The following is a 12,725-nucleotide window of genomic DNA, read 5'->3' on the forward strand; positions in this document are numbered from 1 at the left end:
GTGAATTTATAATTATTTTACTATTAAAAGTTTTCTTTAAAAGTTCCTTGGGGGAAAAAAGAAAAAGTCCGCTTCTCCTCTCTACACCTCAGGGTGTCAGGGCTGAGCTCCTCCAGCCAGCCCCCCATGCCTAGGCTGGAACTCACCAGCATCATTTCCATGTTCTGGCTAAGTGGTGAGATTTCAGGCTACTCTCCCCTCAGCCCCGAAGACTGTCCTCTCCACTAACGAGCGCCCCATTTAGGTTAGCAAGTAAACATCTCAGAGCCACAGAGAGGCTGACTCACCTCCATGTGGGAGTGCTACCAGCCTTTGCTTCCATCCCTTTAGTAAGATGGGAGATTTCAGGGGCTCCTCCCGTCAGTGCAGATGCAAATGTCTCTGAAACAAAGCACTCCTTCTCATCCCCCAGCCCAGCTCCTGTTAGCAAAGTGGGCATAAGAAACAAGTTTCTTCCCCTACAACAGCATACAAGGAAAATGGCCAGTTGGCCTCAAACACAGGGTCAGGGAGGGGTGGGCCCTGGACACTTGGACCACATGTGCCCCCAAAAATGGCAGGTGCTATTCTGTGCCTGCCAGTTGTCTCTCGGGAGTTCTGTCTTGGCTGAGGTTTCAAATGTTGGCAAAAGTTTTACAATTTTAAGTGCAGACTGACCCCCACCCTGTGGAGCTAGGCAGAAACTGGAGGCCTGGACCTGCGGCACAAAATGCCACCTGGGGCCAGGGGAGGTGAGGGAAAGTGGGCAGTGGGGAAACTGCCACCCACCACCTCCCTTCCTCCAGGAGCCGGCACATTGAGCCCCGGTGGGAGAGGAGCAGGGAGTCTCTTCTGAAAGAAATGAGTGACCCAAGACCTCCACATACTGACATCTGGGAATCTCCCAGAGAAAATCCAGGAGCTTGACTTGGGATCATCCTAAGGTGGAGTCCGTGGGTGTGAACAAACCTGCTCTCTCATGGTCCAAGGACCTGCCCTTAAATCCCATCCCAGGCCAAGGGCTCCCAAACTGGCGTCTCTACCCTCAACCTCTCCCCTGAACTCTGGATGCAAACACAACACCTCCACTTAGAAATCCCCTGGCAATTCAAGCCTGACGTGCTCAAAACACACTTGACTTCCACTTCCAAACCTGTTCCTCCTGCCATTTCCCCACCTTGGGAGACGGCAAATCCATTCAACCAGTTTTGCAGGCCCGAACCCTTGAAGGCATCCCTGCCCCACCCCCCACACGCACACTCTGCCTCCACTCCAACAGCAAGCCTGACAACTCTGCCTTGGAAACCCAGCTGTCTACCACCGTCTTCGCTACAGCCCAGTCAATCCACCCTCATTTCTCATGTGCTCTATTTGAACAGCTTCCTATCAGATATCCGATTCTGGTCCCCAATGGAGTTGTAGGGCCCCACACACCAACCAGGGCGGGCTCCTTACTGCCCTGTAGGGTCCCAGACAGGACTGCCCAGAACCTCATTATCACACTCAGAGTAAAGGTACAGTCCTTTCCAGAGTTACTCAATAAGTATTTGTTCAGTGGGTGAATACATTTCTAATTAGTATTTTAGTACCACCATTGTAAAAACAGGAGATAGCCAAGCCAAGCAACACATGAAAAGGCACTTAGGTTCATTAGGCATATGGGACATGCAAATTAAAACAATGAAATACCACCTCAAACCCATCCGAATGGCTATAGTGGAAAAGACAGACAATACAAGTGTTATCCAAGATGTGGAGCAACAGGGGCCCTAATCCGTGCAGGGAGGAGTGGAAATTTGTACATCCACTAGAAAACTACCTGGCAGAATTTCATACCTGATGACACAGCAATAATTTCACTCCTATTATTAAAATATCCCCAGCAGAAATGCATACATACATAACCAAAAGACACATGCAGGAATGTTCACAGCAACATTATCCATAACAACTCCAAGCTGGACATTATCCAAAGTTTCCTCAAGAGCTGAATAAACAGTCATTTATTCACATAACAAAATACAGCAGTAGTTCTCAACGTGCTGTCTCCGGACCAGAAGCAACTTGGTAGAAATGCTAATTTTTTTTCTTAAGATTTTATTTATTTATTTGAGAGAGAGAATGAGAGAGAGAGAGAGAGAGGAGAGAGAGAGAGAGAGAGAGAGAGAGAGAGAGAGAGAGCGAGAGAGGAGAGGAGAGGGGGGAGGATCAGAGGGAGAAGCAGACTCCCCACTGAGCAGGAGCCCGATGTAGGACTCGATCCCGGGACTCCAGGATCATGACCTGAGCCGAAGGCAGTTGCTTAACCAACTGAGCCACCCAGGTGCCCCTAGAAATGCTAATTCTTGGTTCGGCTCCTCACCTAGTGGATCAGAAACTCTGGGGATGGGAGTGAGTTTACCTCAACAAGCCTTCCAGGAGCGCTCGGATGCATGTGAACGTGTGAGCGCCACTTCTGCACAGCAATGAACCCGATGAGTTTGACCACACTGAGGAGATCATTAAAAATTCTGTTGGGAAGTGGAAGATGACTATTGGTAGGTACACAGAAAGCTAAGCAAATGAAAAACAAATTTTTTTTTTTTTAAGGGAAATACAAGTTGCCTAAGAAAGCAAACATGTAATACAACTATATACCCAGCTTAACCAGGCGTTACAATTGTGTGGTCATCAGAACGTGAGCATGGATAACGACGGAACCAATCAGGTAATGCAACCACACAACATCATAAACACTGTCTAAAACAGATGACTCAAGAACGAGCAGTGGAAGCCTGTGATTTAGAAGACAGGTGTTAACTATCTGAAAATTGAAAGCAGTGACGCCTGGGGAGCAGCACGAGGATGATGAGGGACCGGGCACTGCTGTTCTCATCACAGTCCTCTCAGGAGTATTCCACTTGGATCAAGTTCCCTGTGTGAATAACTGATAAAAATTAAAATCCCAGATCAAAAAAAACAACACTGTGTTGGCAAAGCCAGCCAGACAAGGGCGTTATACTGGGTCAGAGCCCACTGCTGGGTGTTCTCTGCCCTGGGGAGTCAGAGGTGGACAGAGAGCATCTACATTCAGAACACGTCGGGGAAAGCACACCAACCAGACCAGGGACAAAGCTGCGAAGACGCACAGGAACGACGAGGAAGGTCACGTGGGAAGGTCCGTGAAGGAAAGGGTTGGGGAACCTACCCCTGGAGGGAGGGTACCAGTTTTCCAGGAGCATAAGGCAGGCAGAAAAATACGATGTGTGTTTGGAAAACGCCAAGTAGTTCAACGTGGCCAGCCAAAGGGCTGGTCCACGCGGGGGCTACGGAGATGGCAGCCTGCCTTCTCCAGTCCAGACTGGGCTTCGGGAAGCGGCACCCGCAGGGTACATGTGGCCAACTGGAGAGCCTAGAGGTCTGGAGTACTGAGCGAGGGTGGATCCTGGGCTTCTGTTTCCCTGTCTTGTCCTAAGATTTTGTTACCACCTGTGAAGCTAATGCAGCTGGGGCTCCAAGGGTCCTGCCCTCCCGGAGGCTCTGTGAGGTCCTTGGCATAGCGTTCACATGGCCACACGTGAACGCCTTTTCAAGTGCGCAAATATCAGCTGTTTTAACTGCAGATGTAACCACTGTCTCTTCCCACTATGACCCCCATTATATTTTGTGTCAGGTGGCAATGGAGTGGGTCCTGGCATTTTTGGCTACAGGCAAGTTGAGTGGAGATGAAATTTACTTTGGGCTTGATGGGAAATCTGCAGGGTTTGCCGTCACACCTGTCCATAAGTTATTATTAGCCATCCTGTGTAGGAATGGCTTCCAGAAATGCTTCTACTGTCCACCACGCCGAATGACTTGGCCTGGGGATATAAAGGGCTGGGCCAGAGGAGCATGTGTGCATGACCTGTGGCAACCGGCACACGGGTCATGAAAGAAATAAGCAAACACATGGAACTAGAAGCCAATCTGCAGAAAATTCTTCCATCTCTTACAACAAACATATAAAATAAAATTGACAGGATTCTCAAATTTGATGGCAATCCTAAATATCTATATAAACCTACCCAATAATAAATGTGAAGCCTAAATAAACTTTTCTAAACTATCAGTAGTCAATTTCAAGTAGTCATGTTACAGGAAAGCCTGAACTTATCTTTCTATTGGCTCCATAGAAAATAGCACAGAATCCTTGTCATTCGAAGGCACAAGGGGCACGAAGCCAAAAAATGTGAAAAAAGTCTTACAGGAGATTGAAAAGCAGCTAAAGGATTACTTTTTACGCATTCTGATTTGTCAGCATCTTAAAATTTATGCTGTTGATTTTTCTTACCCTAAATAATGTTTATACCTAATTTCGAATTTGTAATTTTGTATTTTTTTTCTTAAAGAGGGCTCCTAAATGTCTAAGCTTCACGCCCAACAAAATCTGGATCTGTCTTATGGGACAATGAAAAAAAGCAGTTTTCTACGATACTTCTGTTCACACATCAAAGATGATAAACACCCATTTCAATGAATATTACTACTTGTATTTGTGGTGTGTGATAGCAGTGGGACTAAAGCCACTGCCTTCCCCAAAGCCCCACAGCCGGGGAGGGGCTGCTGCAGGGGCCTCAGCAGGGGTGGTTGGGCACGCAGGAATGGGTGGTGGAGAGGCAAGGAAGAAGGGAGGAGGAGCCGGGGAGGCCACTGTGGAGAGGGCAACACTTTGGGGCAAGCTGCTTTTGTGGAGACCTCTCAGGATGGGGTAAAGAGGCGGTGGCAGCAAAGTGTGTAGGGCTGCCCTGACCCAAACCTATGTCTGAAAGATGAAGGGCATCAACATTTATCTCTTGGGAGGTCCCGCCCTGCCCCCCATGCCCCCAACACTACTTTGGGCATATAGAACCCTCAGGACTCAGGAATTCAGCACACAGAACTGTCTCAGGTGCAGCTGAGAGGAACAAACTTAATAAAATAGCAGAACTTTGGGTACTGATGAGGGGGTGGGCATGCTGGGTCACAAGGCCACTGTAACTGACCAAATACTCCTTTAGCTAAGGAGGATTCAGAAAAGGATCACCACTACCTACCTTTTCATCCCTCTTTGGGCTATCCTCTGGGCTAAAGGCCAGATTTTCTCCAATCAGTACCCCATTCCCGTGAGAACGTTATTAAGAATATCTGTCCCACTTTACACAGGTTGCAATGACCTTGTGTGGCTTCTGTTTGTTCCAGCCATTGACAATTCCAGCCACTCTCCCCTCCACTGCCCCACAGGCAGGAAGCATCGCCTAAGGCCCAAGAGGGAGCCCAGGACTGTGGGCTCCCTGACCGGACTCCTAATGGCAGAATCTTTATTTTGCCCCACCCCCACTCAAAAAAAAAAAAAAGTTTGTTGTCAAGTTGTGAAAAGTTAAGATATCTCTTTAATAATTGTGCCTGCCATATAAGCATCTGTTCAATAAACAGATGTTTTAAAGACACTTCTGTTTCTTCAAGGATTTAAACTTGAAAAACCATAGAAACCCGTAACAACTCACCAGGGTTTACAGTGTAGTGTCAGAATCCTAAGCTGGCTTCTCCTTAAAGCCTCAAGGAAGAAGAGTTTTATGGTAGAACCTAAAAGTTACTAAATATCCTGATGATGCTCACTCTGGAAAGGAAGTGAGGGGCCTGAGAGGGAAGGAGGGGGAGAGCAAATGCTCCCTGCACATAGTGGATCTGCTTTCCAGGAAGAATGTTTGTCCTGCAGCTGCAAACTTCAGCATTGTAGCACTTAAGCTTTGGGGTCCTCCTTTTCCTATAGGAAGGAAAGGTGACAGAGCCAGGGGATGAAGTTTCACAATCCACCTTTTAAATCTTGACTCCTTCAAACCACAGAGGGAGGGCCCTCCAACACAAAATGTGTCTACTCAAGTGTTGAAATTAACTTTTAAAGGGGATTAGAGGATTCACACCAAGATAAAGCCCTGTCCACCAAGCACGTGACAAATTCAGGGTTGGTAACACCCTGACTTTAACACCTAGGAAGAACCAGCGGAGCATTTTCATATTGCTAGACCTGAAAAAGAAAACGCTATTTGGATATAAAAAGTCAATCTGCTCACACTGCTACTTATGTCCAAATCACCAGAACACAATCATGTACCTAACAAGGCAGGAGTAGGCCATCTCCCCACTCTAACCTGACCCTGACCGTCCTGAGACAACCACCACCGCTCATTCACTGCACAAGGACTTCCAAACTTTACAATGTGTCAGGCAAAGCTTGGGGTACTGAGGAAAAGGTGGGGAGCAAAACGCAAAAATGATAGTGAGAAAAGAGGACCTGCACTCCCTTTTCAAACTCAAGTCGCAGGTTCTCTTTAGCTATGCTGCTCGATTTTCATCCTTCTTCTGGTCAGTGTAACAAGTTCCTCCAAACACTGAGTGGAACCACTTTTCAGCTGTGGGCCGGACGAGGTACAGATTCCGGATGAAGAAAGACAATCAAACAGCAAGCCCGCCACAGCTCCGTCGGCAGGGATTTAAACCTGGGGGCAACCACACCCACGTCCTGGCCACAGGATCTATTCAAAGGTCCTTAAAAACAAACAGCTGCGGCATTGAAGCCTGGGAGGGCTTCTTAAATCCCAGGACTCTGATTTGCATAGCCAATATATTCTAACCTACTCTCTCCGACGCAAAGGTCAAGTCACCTACAGTTAGACATTCAATTGCCAAAAGAGAGCATGCTTCATGCGTGGCTGCCACCGAAGAAAGAGGCGCTCACCTCTCCTGGCTCCTGTGATGGAGAAGGTAAAGGGACGGTCCGTGCCATAAACCAATACAAAGACTTCTTTCACCATATCACGCCCTAGCACCCTCGGTCCGCAGATACCAGACGCCCACCGCACGCGGTCAGGCCTCGCCGGACCCACTCCGCACCCGGGGGCCGCTCCTCCTGGGCCGCCAGGCACGCGACCGCACGCTGTGCCGGCCCTGCTGCCCTGAGCCCCGGAGGGTCTCCTTCCGTCCCACGGGACTTCTGCTCGGACTTGGCTAAGTTTCGAGTGGGTACCCAGCGGCCAGGGCGCCGCCCGGCCCGGGCCGCTGGGGCTGTGCTCTCCAGGACCCTGCCGGGCCGGGGAGGAGGGCCGCGGCGCTCACCTGTCCCGCCCGCAGCGCCAGCTGCACAGCCGCCTCGAAGCACTCCTCCCAGGGGCCCCCGGCGGGCGCCGCCTCGTCCTCGCCGCTCGGCTTCATCGTGGCCTCGCCGGGCCCCGCCACCTCTAGCCCTCCTCGCCGGGCCCCCACCGGCTCCCGCCGCCCCGAAGCCAGGCTCCGCACTGCTTCCTTCTCGTCCCGCCACTCCACGCCTCGGCCTCCGCCCGCCCCACAGCTGTGCCCGCGGGAAGGGCAGGGAGCGGGCCGCCGCCAGGGGAGCCGCGCGGCGCGTCCCGCGTCCCGCCCGGGCCCTGCCCCGAGGCCCGCCCCTCTCCCCTCTCTTGGCCGCGCCTCCCACTCACCGCCCCTCCCAGCGTCGAGCCCCGCCCCCTTCCCCCGCCCTTGTGTTCCCCGCCACTCCCGGTACCTAACCCAGCCCCTCCAGTACCGAGCCCCGCCCTTCCCAGCGAGGATTCGGGCCCCACGGGGAGCCCAGCTCCTCCTCGGCCCGGGTCCCTCTACCTCTGGCCCGCCCCTAGTCCCGCCCCCCTCCCCGCGCGCGTCTTGCTCCTCGCTCCACCAGGCCCCGCCCTGAGGCTGGCCGCTCCCCGTCAAACCCCGCCCCGCCAGCCTTCGGCCCCGCCCCGCCGCGCCCGCTCCACGCTGAACCATCCCCACCCCCCTCCCGCGCTCTCCGTCCCCCGAGAAGGGTGGGTGCTGGGGACAGTGGGCCTGGGACAGAAGACCCGGAACACGACTGGAGCAAGGTCTCGGGGTGGGGCCGTGCGCGCCGGTCGCCACGACTCCAGCCGGGCACCGGATATGCAGTGGGCGCCCACGCATCTGCGCCAGTTGGGGGCGCCTCCGACCCTCTCGCCGGGTCCAGGCGGTCCGCGCGCACGTGGCCCGAGGGGCTGCCAGGCCAAAGAAACTTATTTCAGCTGCTAACGGGTTGCTCTTCCTCAGCCGACAGCCACACGTCGCCGGGGTTGTCAGCCTCCTCGGTCACCCGCGGGCGCCCGCCTTCACAAAGCGCCTGTGTTCCCGAATGTTTGGATGCAAAGGAGAAGCCTTCACCCCAGCTAAAAACCACACACTACGATGACAGTGGGTTTTATAAACTGTCTGAACTCAGAATTCCGATGTGGAGCCCATACTGTGACTAGTCTTTATTTGCAATGAGGAGTGACCTTTTCGATCTTGGATTCTTTAATACTGCTGAACACTGGCACCACCTAAACATAAATACAAGGCATTTCCTGAGGTGTCTCTAGTTTCCGAAAGTTTAATTTCATAAGCTGCTCTGCCTACCCTTTTATAAAATATGCTGACCCATATAAAGTTATTCTGGAGTGTCACTTCTCAGTCTGGGAGAACAATGGGCGTTTGTACGAGAACCTTGTTGGGACATTTTTCACACAACATAACAAGGAATTAAATGTTTTTAGATTTTGTGTGCGCTTTATGTTGAAACATCTTGTAGAGAAATTTTAGGTTTGCGTGTAAGAGATGAAAATTACAAACAATAAGAAGGAATTAGGAAGCCAGAGCTGGGCAGGGCACTCTAACCTTGCCCAAAACCTCCGGAAACTAAGCCAAGAATTGCCCCAGCTTCCACAAAGGCCATCTGGGGGCAGCTAAGAGCATGCTGTGCTCCATCCTTTTTGTTCCCATTTTTCTTGGTTTTCGAGATATGGAGCTAGACTTCTGAAAAATACTTAAGACTATGTTCTGGATGCTTCACTTTTTTTTTTAAGATTTTATTTATTTATTTGACAAAGAGAGACACAGCGAGAGAGGGAACACAAGCAGGGGGAGCGGGAGAGGGAGAAGCAGGCTTCCCGCTGAGCAGGGAGCCCGATGCCGCGCTCCAACCCAGGCTCCTGGGATCATGACCTGAGCCAAAGGCAGATGCTTAACGACTGAGCCACCCAGGCGCCCCTGGATGCTTCACTTTAAAACTAAATGCATTCAGTTGTTGATTTTCATGGCGGGTTTTCATTAGAGGCCCCTTCCAACACCAAGCAAAATTTGAAGTTACAAAATTTCTCTTTGGTGCCTTCTTACTCCCCTTTCTGTACACCTCTCTCCCTACTCCCTGTCCTGGACCAATCTGGGACCTCAGTGATATCGTTAGATAAGCTCTTATGCTTAGCTTATTTAAACATCTAAAGAAAAAGACTTCATAACTTCATTGGTTAACTCTGAAATAGCTTAAGATAGACTCATGTGGTTTGGAGTATGAAGTTTGGAAACAGCCAGATTTGCCTAAGTTAAAATATTGGCCTCATTTCTTCCTTGCTGTGTGGATCTGAGCAAACTACAGATAACCTTCTTTGCTTCAGTTTTAATTGTTCATCAAAAGAAAATTTTTTTTGTAAATATTATATGGGTTAGGATCCATGTGTTTGGCACTTGTGTGTTTGCTACTATTATTAAAGACTGGCTCACCAGTGATCAGCATATTGCTTGGCACATAATAGGAGTTTAGTAATTATCTGTTAATCACTGAATACTGAAATCAGCTTTGTCTAATAGAGTATCCAAGTTTCTCGTGCTTTACTGACCATTCTCTGTGGAAACAACATAGTTCTTCACCATCATCACCTGTATGCTCGTCTGTCTTTCAGAGGCCCTGGGAAATCACATTTACCTTGTTAAGCCCTTAGAGTACAAGGTTCTGTCTTGAAAAACTACTTAACTGTCCCTTCTACCTCCACCCTGAGGGTGCAGCCTCAATGGACACTCTAGTTACCAGGCCGTGGAATGCAAGGTGACTACACTGGGGCCAAAGAAGAGAGGAGAGGGGGCGGGGCAGGGGGGCAGTGAGCGGGTAGAAGGGCAGACAGGACAGACTCTTTTTTGTCTTGCCTTTTATATCCTTATTAATCTGGGCGTCCCCTCTCCACAGGTCCTTTCTGGAACAAAGCAAAATCTAAATAAAATGTCAACAAAGTTCTTCTACTCTACCCACTTCTCTAGCTTTCCAGATTATTTTGAAATCTGATCTTATTCTCTAGAACCAAGACTCACAGATTGGGACATGTGAGCTTTGTTGTTTCATCTCATCTGAATCCCTAGAAGTAGGCCCAGGATAACGTTTGACCATTCTTAGCCTCGGGTGTGGAAAGTTGGTGTTACGGGCTGAAGTTTGTTGCCCCCCAAATTCAGATGTTGAAGACCTAACCCCCAGCACCTCAGAATGTGACTGTACTTGGAGACAGGGCCTTTAAATAGGTAATTATGTTAAAATGAGGTTGTTAGGGTGAGCCCTAATCCAATATGACTGGTGTCTCTATAAGAAAAGGGAATTTGGGGGATGCCTGGGTGGCTCAGTTGGTTGAGCGTCTGAGTCTGGGTTTTAGCTCAGATCATGATCTTAGGGATCGGTGCTCAGCGGGGAGTCTACTTGAGATTCTCTCCTTCCCCCCCACTCCTGTGCTCTCTCTAAAATAAATAAATAAATCTTAAAAAAAGGGGGGAATTTGGGGACGGCCATGAAAAGAGGAGAAGAGAGGCCTCATAGGAAACCAAACCTGTGGACACCTTGACCTTTATTTCTTGCCTTCAGAACTGTGAGAAAATACATTTCCATTTTTAAGCCACCCAGTCTGGGAGACTTTGTCATAGCAGCTTTAGCAAACTGATACAGTTGGGAACCAAAGAGGGCTGCCTGTGCATCACCACACTTAGGGTTATAAGGAGGTTTTCTCAGTGAAGAAGCTTCGTAGAGGGCCATAGGGAGCCTGGCTCCCCAGGATGGAACAACAGAGCCAACCCTTCTGCCCACTACCCAGCTCCCTGCCAAGCTGTGTGTGTGTGTGTGGGGGGGGTCACTTATGCAATAATTGGAGTCAGCCAACACCACAACTTCTCACTAAATTAAGTCAGACAGGTGATTACCAACAAATGCTCTATGTTTAAATATCACCCAACATTCTGTGCATGGCTCCGCAACAAAGAACAATTCTAGGAGTCCCTGCAAAGCTCTGTTCCAGAGGAATTGTCTATAAAAAAAATTCTCCGAAGGTTATTTGTTCTCATTTACTTCCATGGTAAAACGAGATGCTTTTTCCTACTCTGGAAAAACCTCCTAAGTCATTATTCCCATTGAGGAAGGGGTTAATGTGGTGGTCATTACCCCTCCTGCTGAGTGTGACCTTGTACCAGATAATCCCTGAGAATTCACTAGGTGTGCCGGCTTTCAGAATTTTGCAAAGCTTTTCTGGGACTCCTATTTCTTCTTTGCTCTTTTCTCAACTCACTGCTTACTTGGATTCTATGTCTATGGATCCCACCATCGTAGACCCTGGAGACAATGCAATTATACTTCAATAACTGATACCACCTTCATTCTGTTAACCTAACCTGCAAGCCCTCAGTCCTGTAAAATAAATTTCCAATGTTCCCAGTTCCATGCATCTGAAATTCTTCATGAGAAGGTTCATGAAATTAATGATACTAGCAGAGCAGATGGGATTTCACAATCCATAGACTCAGAGGTACTACATGCAACTCTCTTTATTTCCCCATAACTGGATTCTTTCTAGCTTCCCCTCTTGCCAATGGCAGAAAACTTACTTCTAGGACAACTCAGATGTGTCAGTGAGTTTTCAGACTTTTCAAGTTCAAAATTCAATTAATTCAGCTTTGGGCTGTCCCCTTTTTCCCTAGGCGAGTCCATGCAAAGGGGTCTCTGCCTTAGAAGAAGACACCTGCCCCTTGAACCTTGCTCTGTCTTACGCTAGCAGGATGCTGAGATGGGACCTGCCTCATCCAGGCCACTCTGGTCATTCTTTCCTTTGACAGCCTTGGCCATCGTGATCTGGGGTACTGACAGATGGTGCTAGTTTTTCCCTCGACCCCCAGGCCCTTTCGGGTCTCGGGCACCCCATCTCTGGGGCACTGCTGATATGGGATGCTCCCCAGGGGAGGTTCCCAGCTTGGTCTTTCCAGCTTGGACAGTTTCTCCTTGGCTGGCTCACCCTCCCCCAAGCTAGTGTCCTGTGTAAGGAAATCAGGTCATGCATGCTTCCCAGATCGTGCCAGGAAGGGGCCCAGGCTTCCTAAAGTTTACCAGGAAAAGACCTCCTCTTCTGCTACCCCCAGCTCCGCCCTTCTGCAGGAGGGGGCAGAGTGGCGGGCCTTAAACTTTAACTCTTCCCTCCCAGTGCTCCTTCTCCGCCCCTCCCCCATCCCGTTCTACTGGGGGTGGGAGGGACACAGCCTCTGCTGCACCGTATCTTTTTCAAAATTTTTATTGTTTTGTCAGCACTGACCAAATGGGCAAGCTTTGTTCTGAGTTCTCATGATAGTACCCCTCCCACCCCCTTAGGGTAATTCACCCTCAGATCTCACTGCTTGAAGGAGGAAGGTTCTTGGGGTTGCAAATGAATGGAGAATGGGATCTTACTAACAAACTCCTCCATCTGCCTGTATTTTAAAACTGGATTGTTTTCAGGGAAATGTTTCTCTGCCTTTTTATTGAAAGCTTATGTGCCATTTGCAAAGCTTTTTTTTTTTTTTAACCTAAAAGGGCATTGTCACATTATCGTGGAGAAAGTTTGTTGCTACATACAAAATACTACAAAGTTGGGCGCCTGGGTGGCTCAGTTGGTTAAGTGACTGCCTTCGGCTCG

At 49.5% G+C, this 12,725-nt stretch overlaps 1 protein-coding gene across 2 annotated transcripts in view; it reads right to left on the bottom strand.

The window, feature by feature from the left end:
- Window positions 1-7,409, bottom strand: part of IMPA2 (inositol monophosphatase 2) — a 42,801-nt gene extending 35,392 nt beyond the window's left edge. For both annotated transcript variants that reach the window (XM_073888073.1, XM_025865153.2), the window contains exon 1: window positions 7,090-7,409. In XM_073888073.1, coding sequence (XP_073744174.1) covers window positions 7,090-7,185 — 96 coding nt within the window. In that variant the 5' untranslated portion in view covers window positions 7,186-7,409. The remainder of the gene's footprint in view (window positions 1-7,089) is intronic.
- Between the last annotated feature and the right edge of the window lie 5,316 nt (window positions 7,410-12,725).

This window comes from Callorhinus ursinus, unplaced genomic scaffold, assembly GCF_003265705.2.
Source record: "Callorhinus ursinus isolate GAN/ISIS: 27379988/994484 unplaced genomic scaffold, GSC_fseal_2.0 scaffold86, whole genome shotgun sequence".
Taxonomy (NCBI): Eukaryota; Metazoa; Chordata; class Mammalia; order Carnivora; family Otariidae; genus Callorhinus; species Callorhinus ursinus.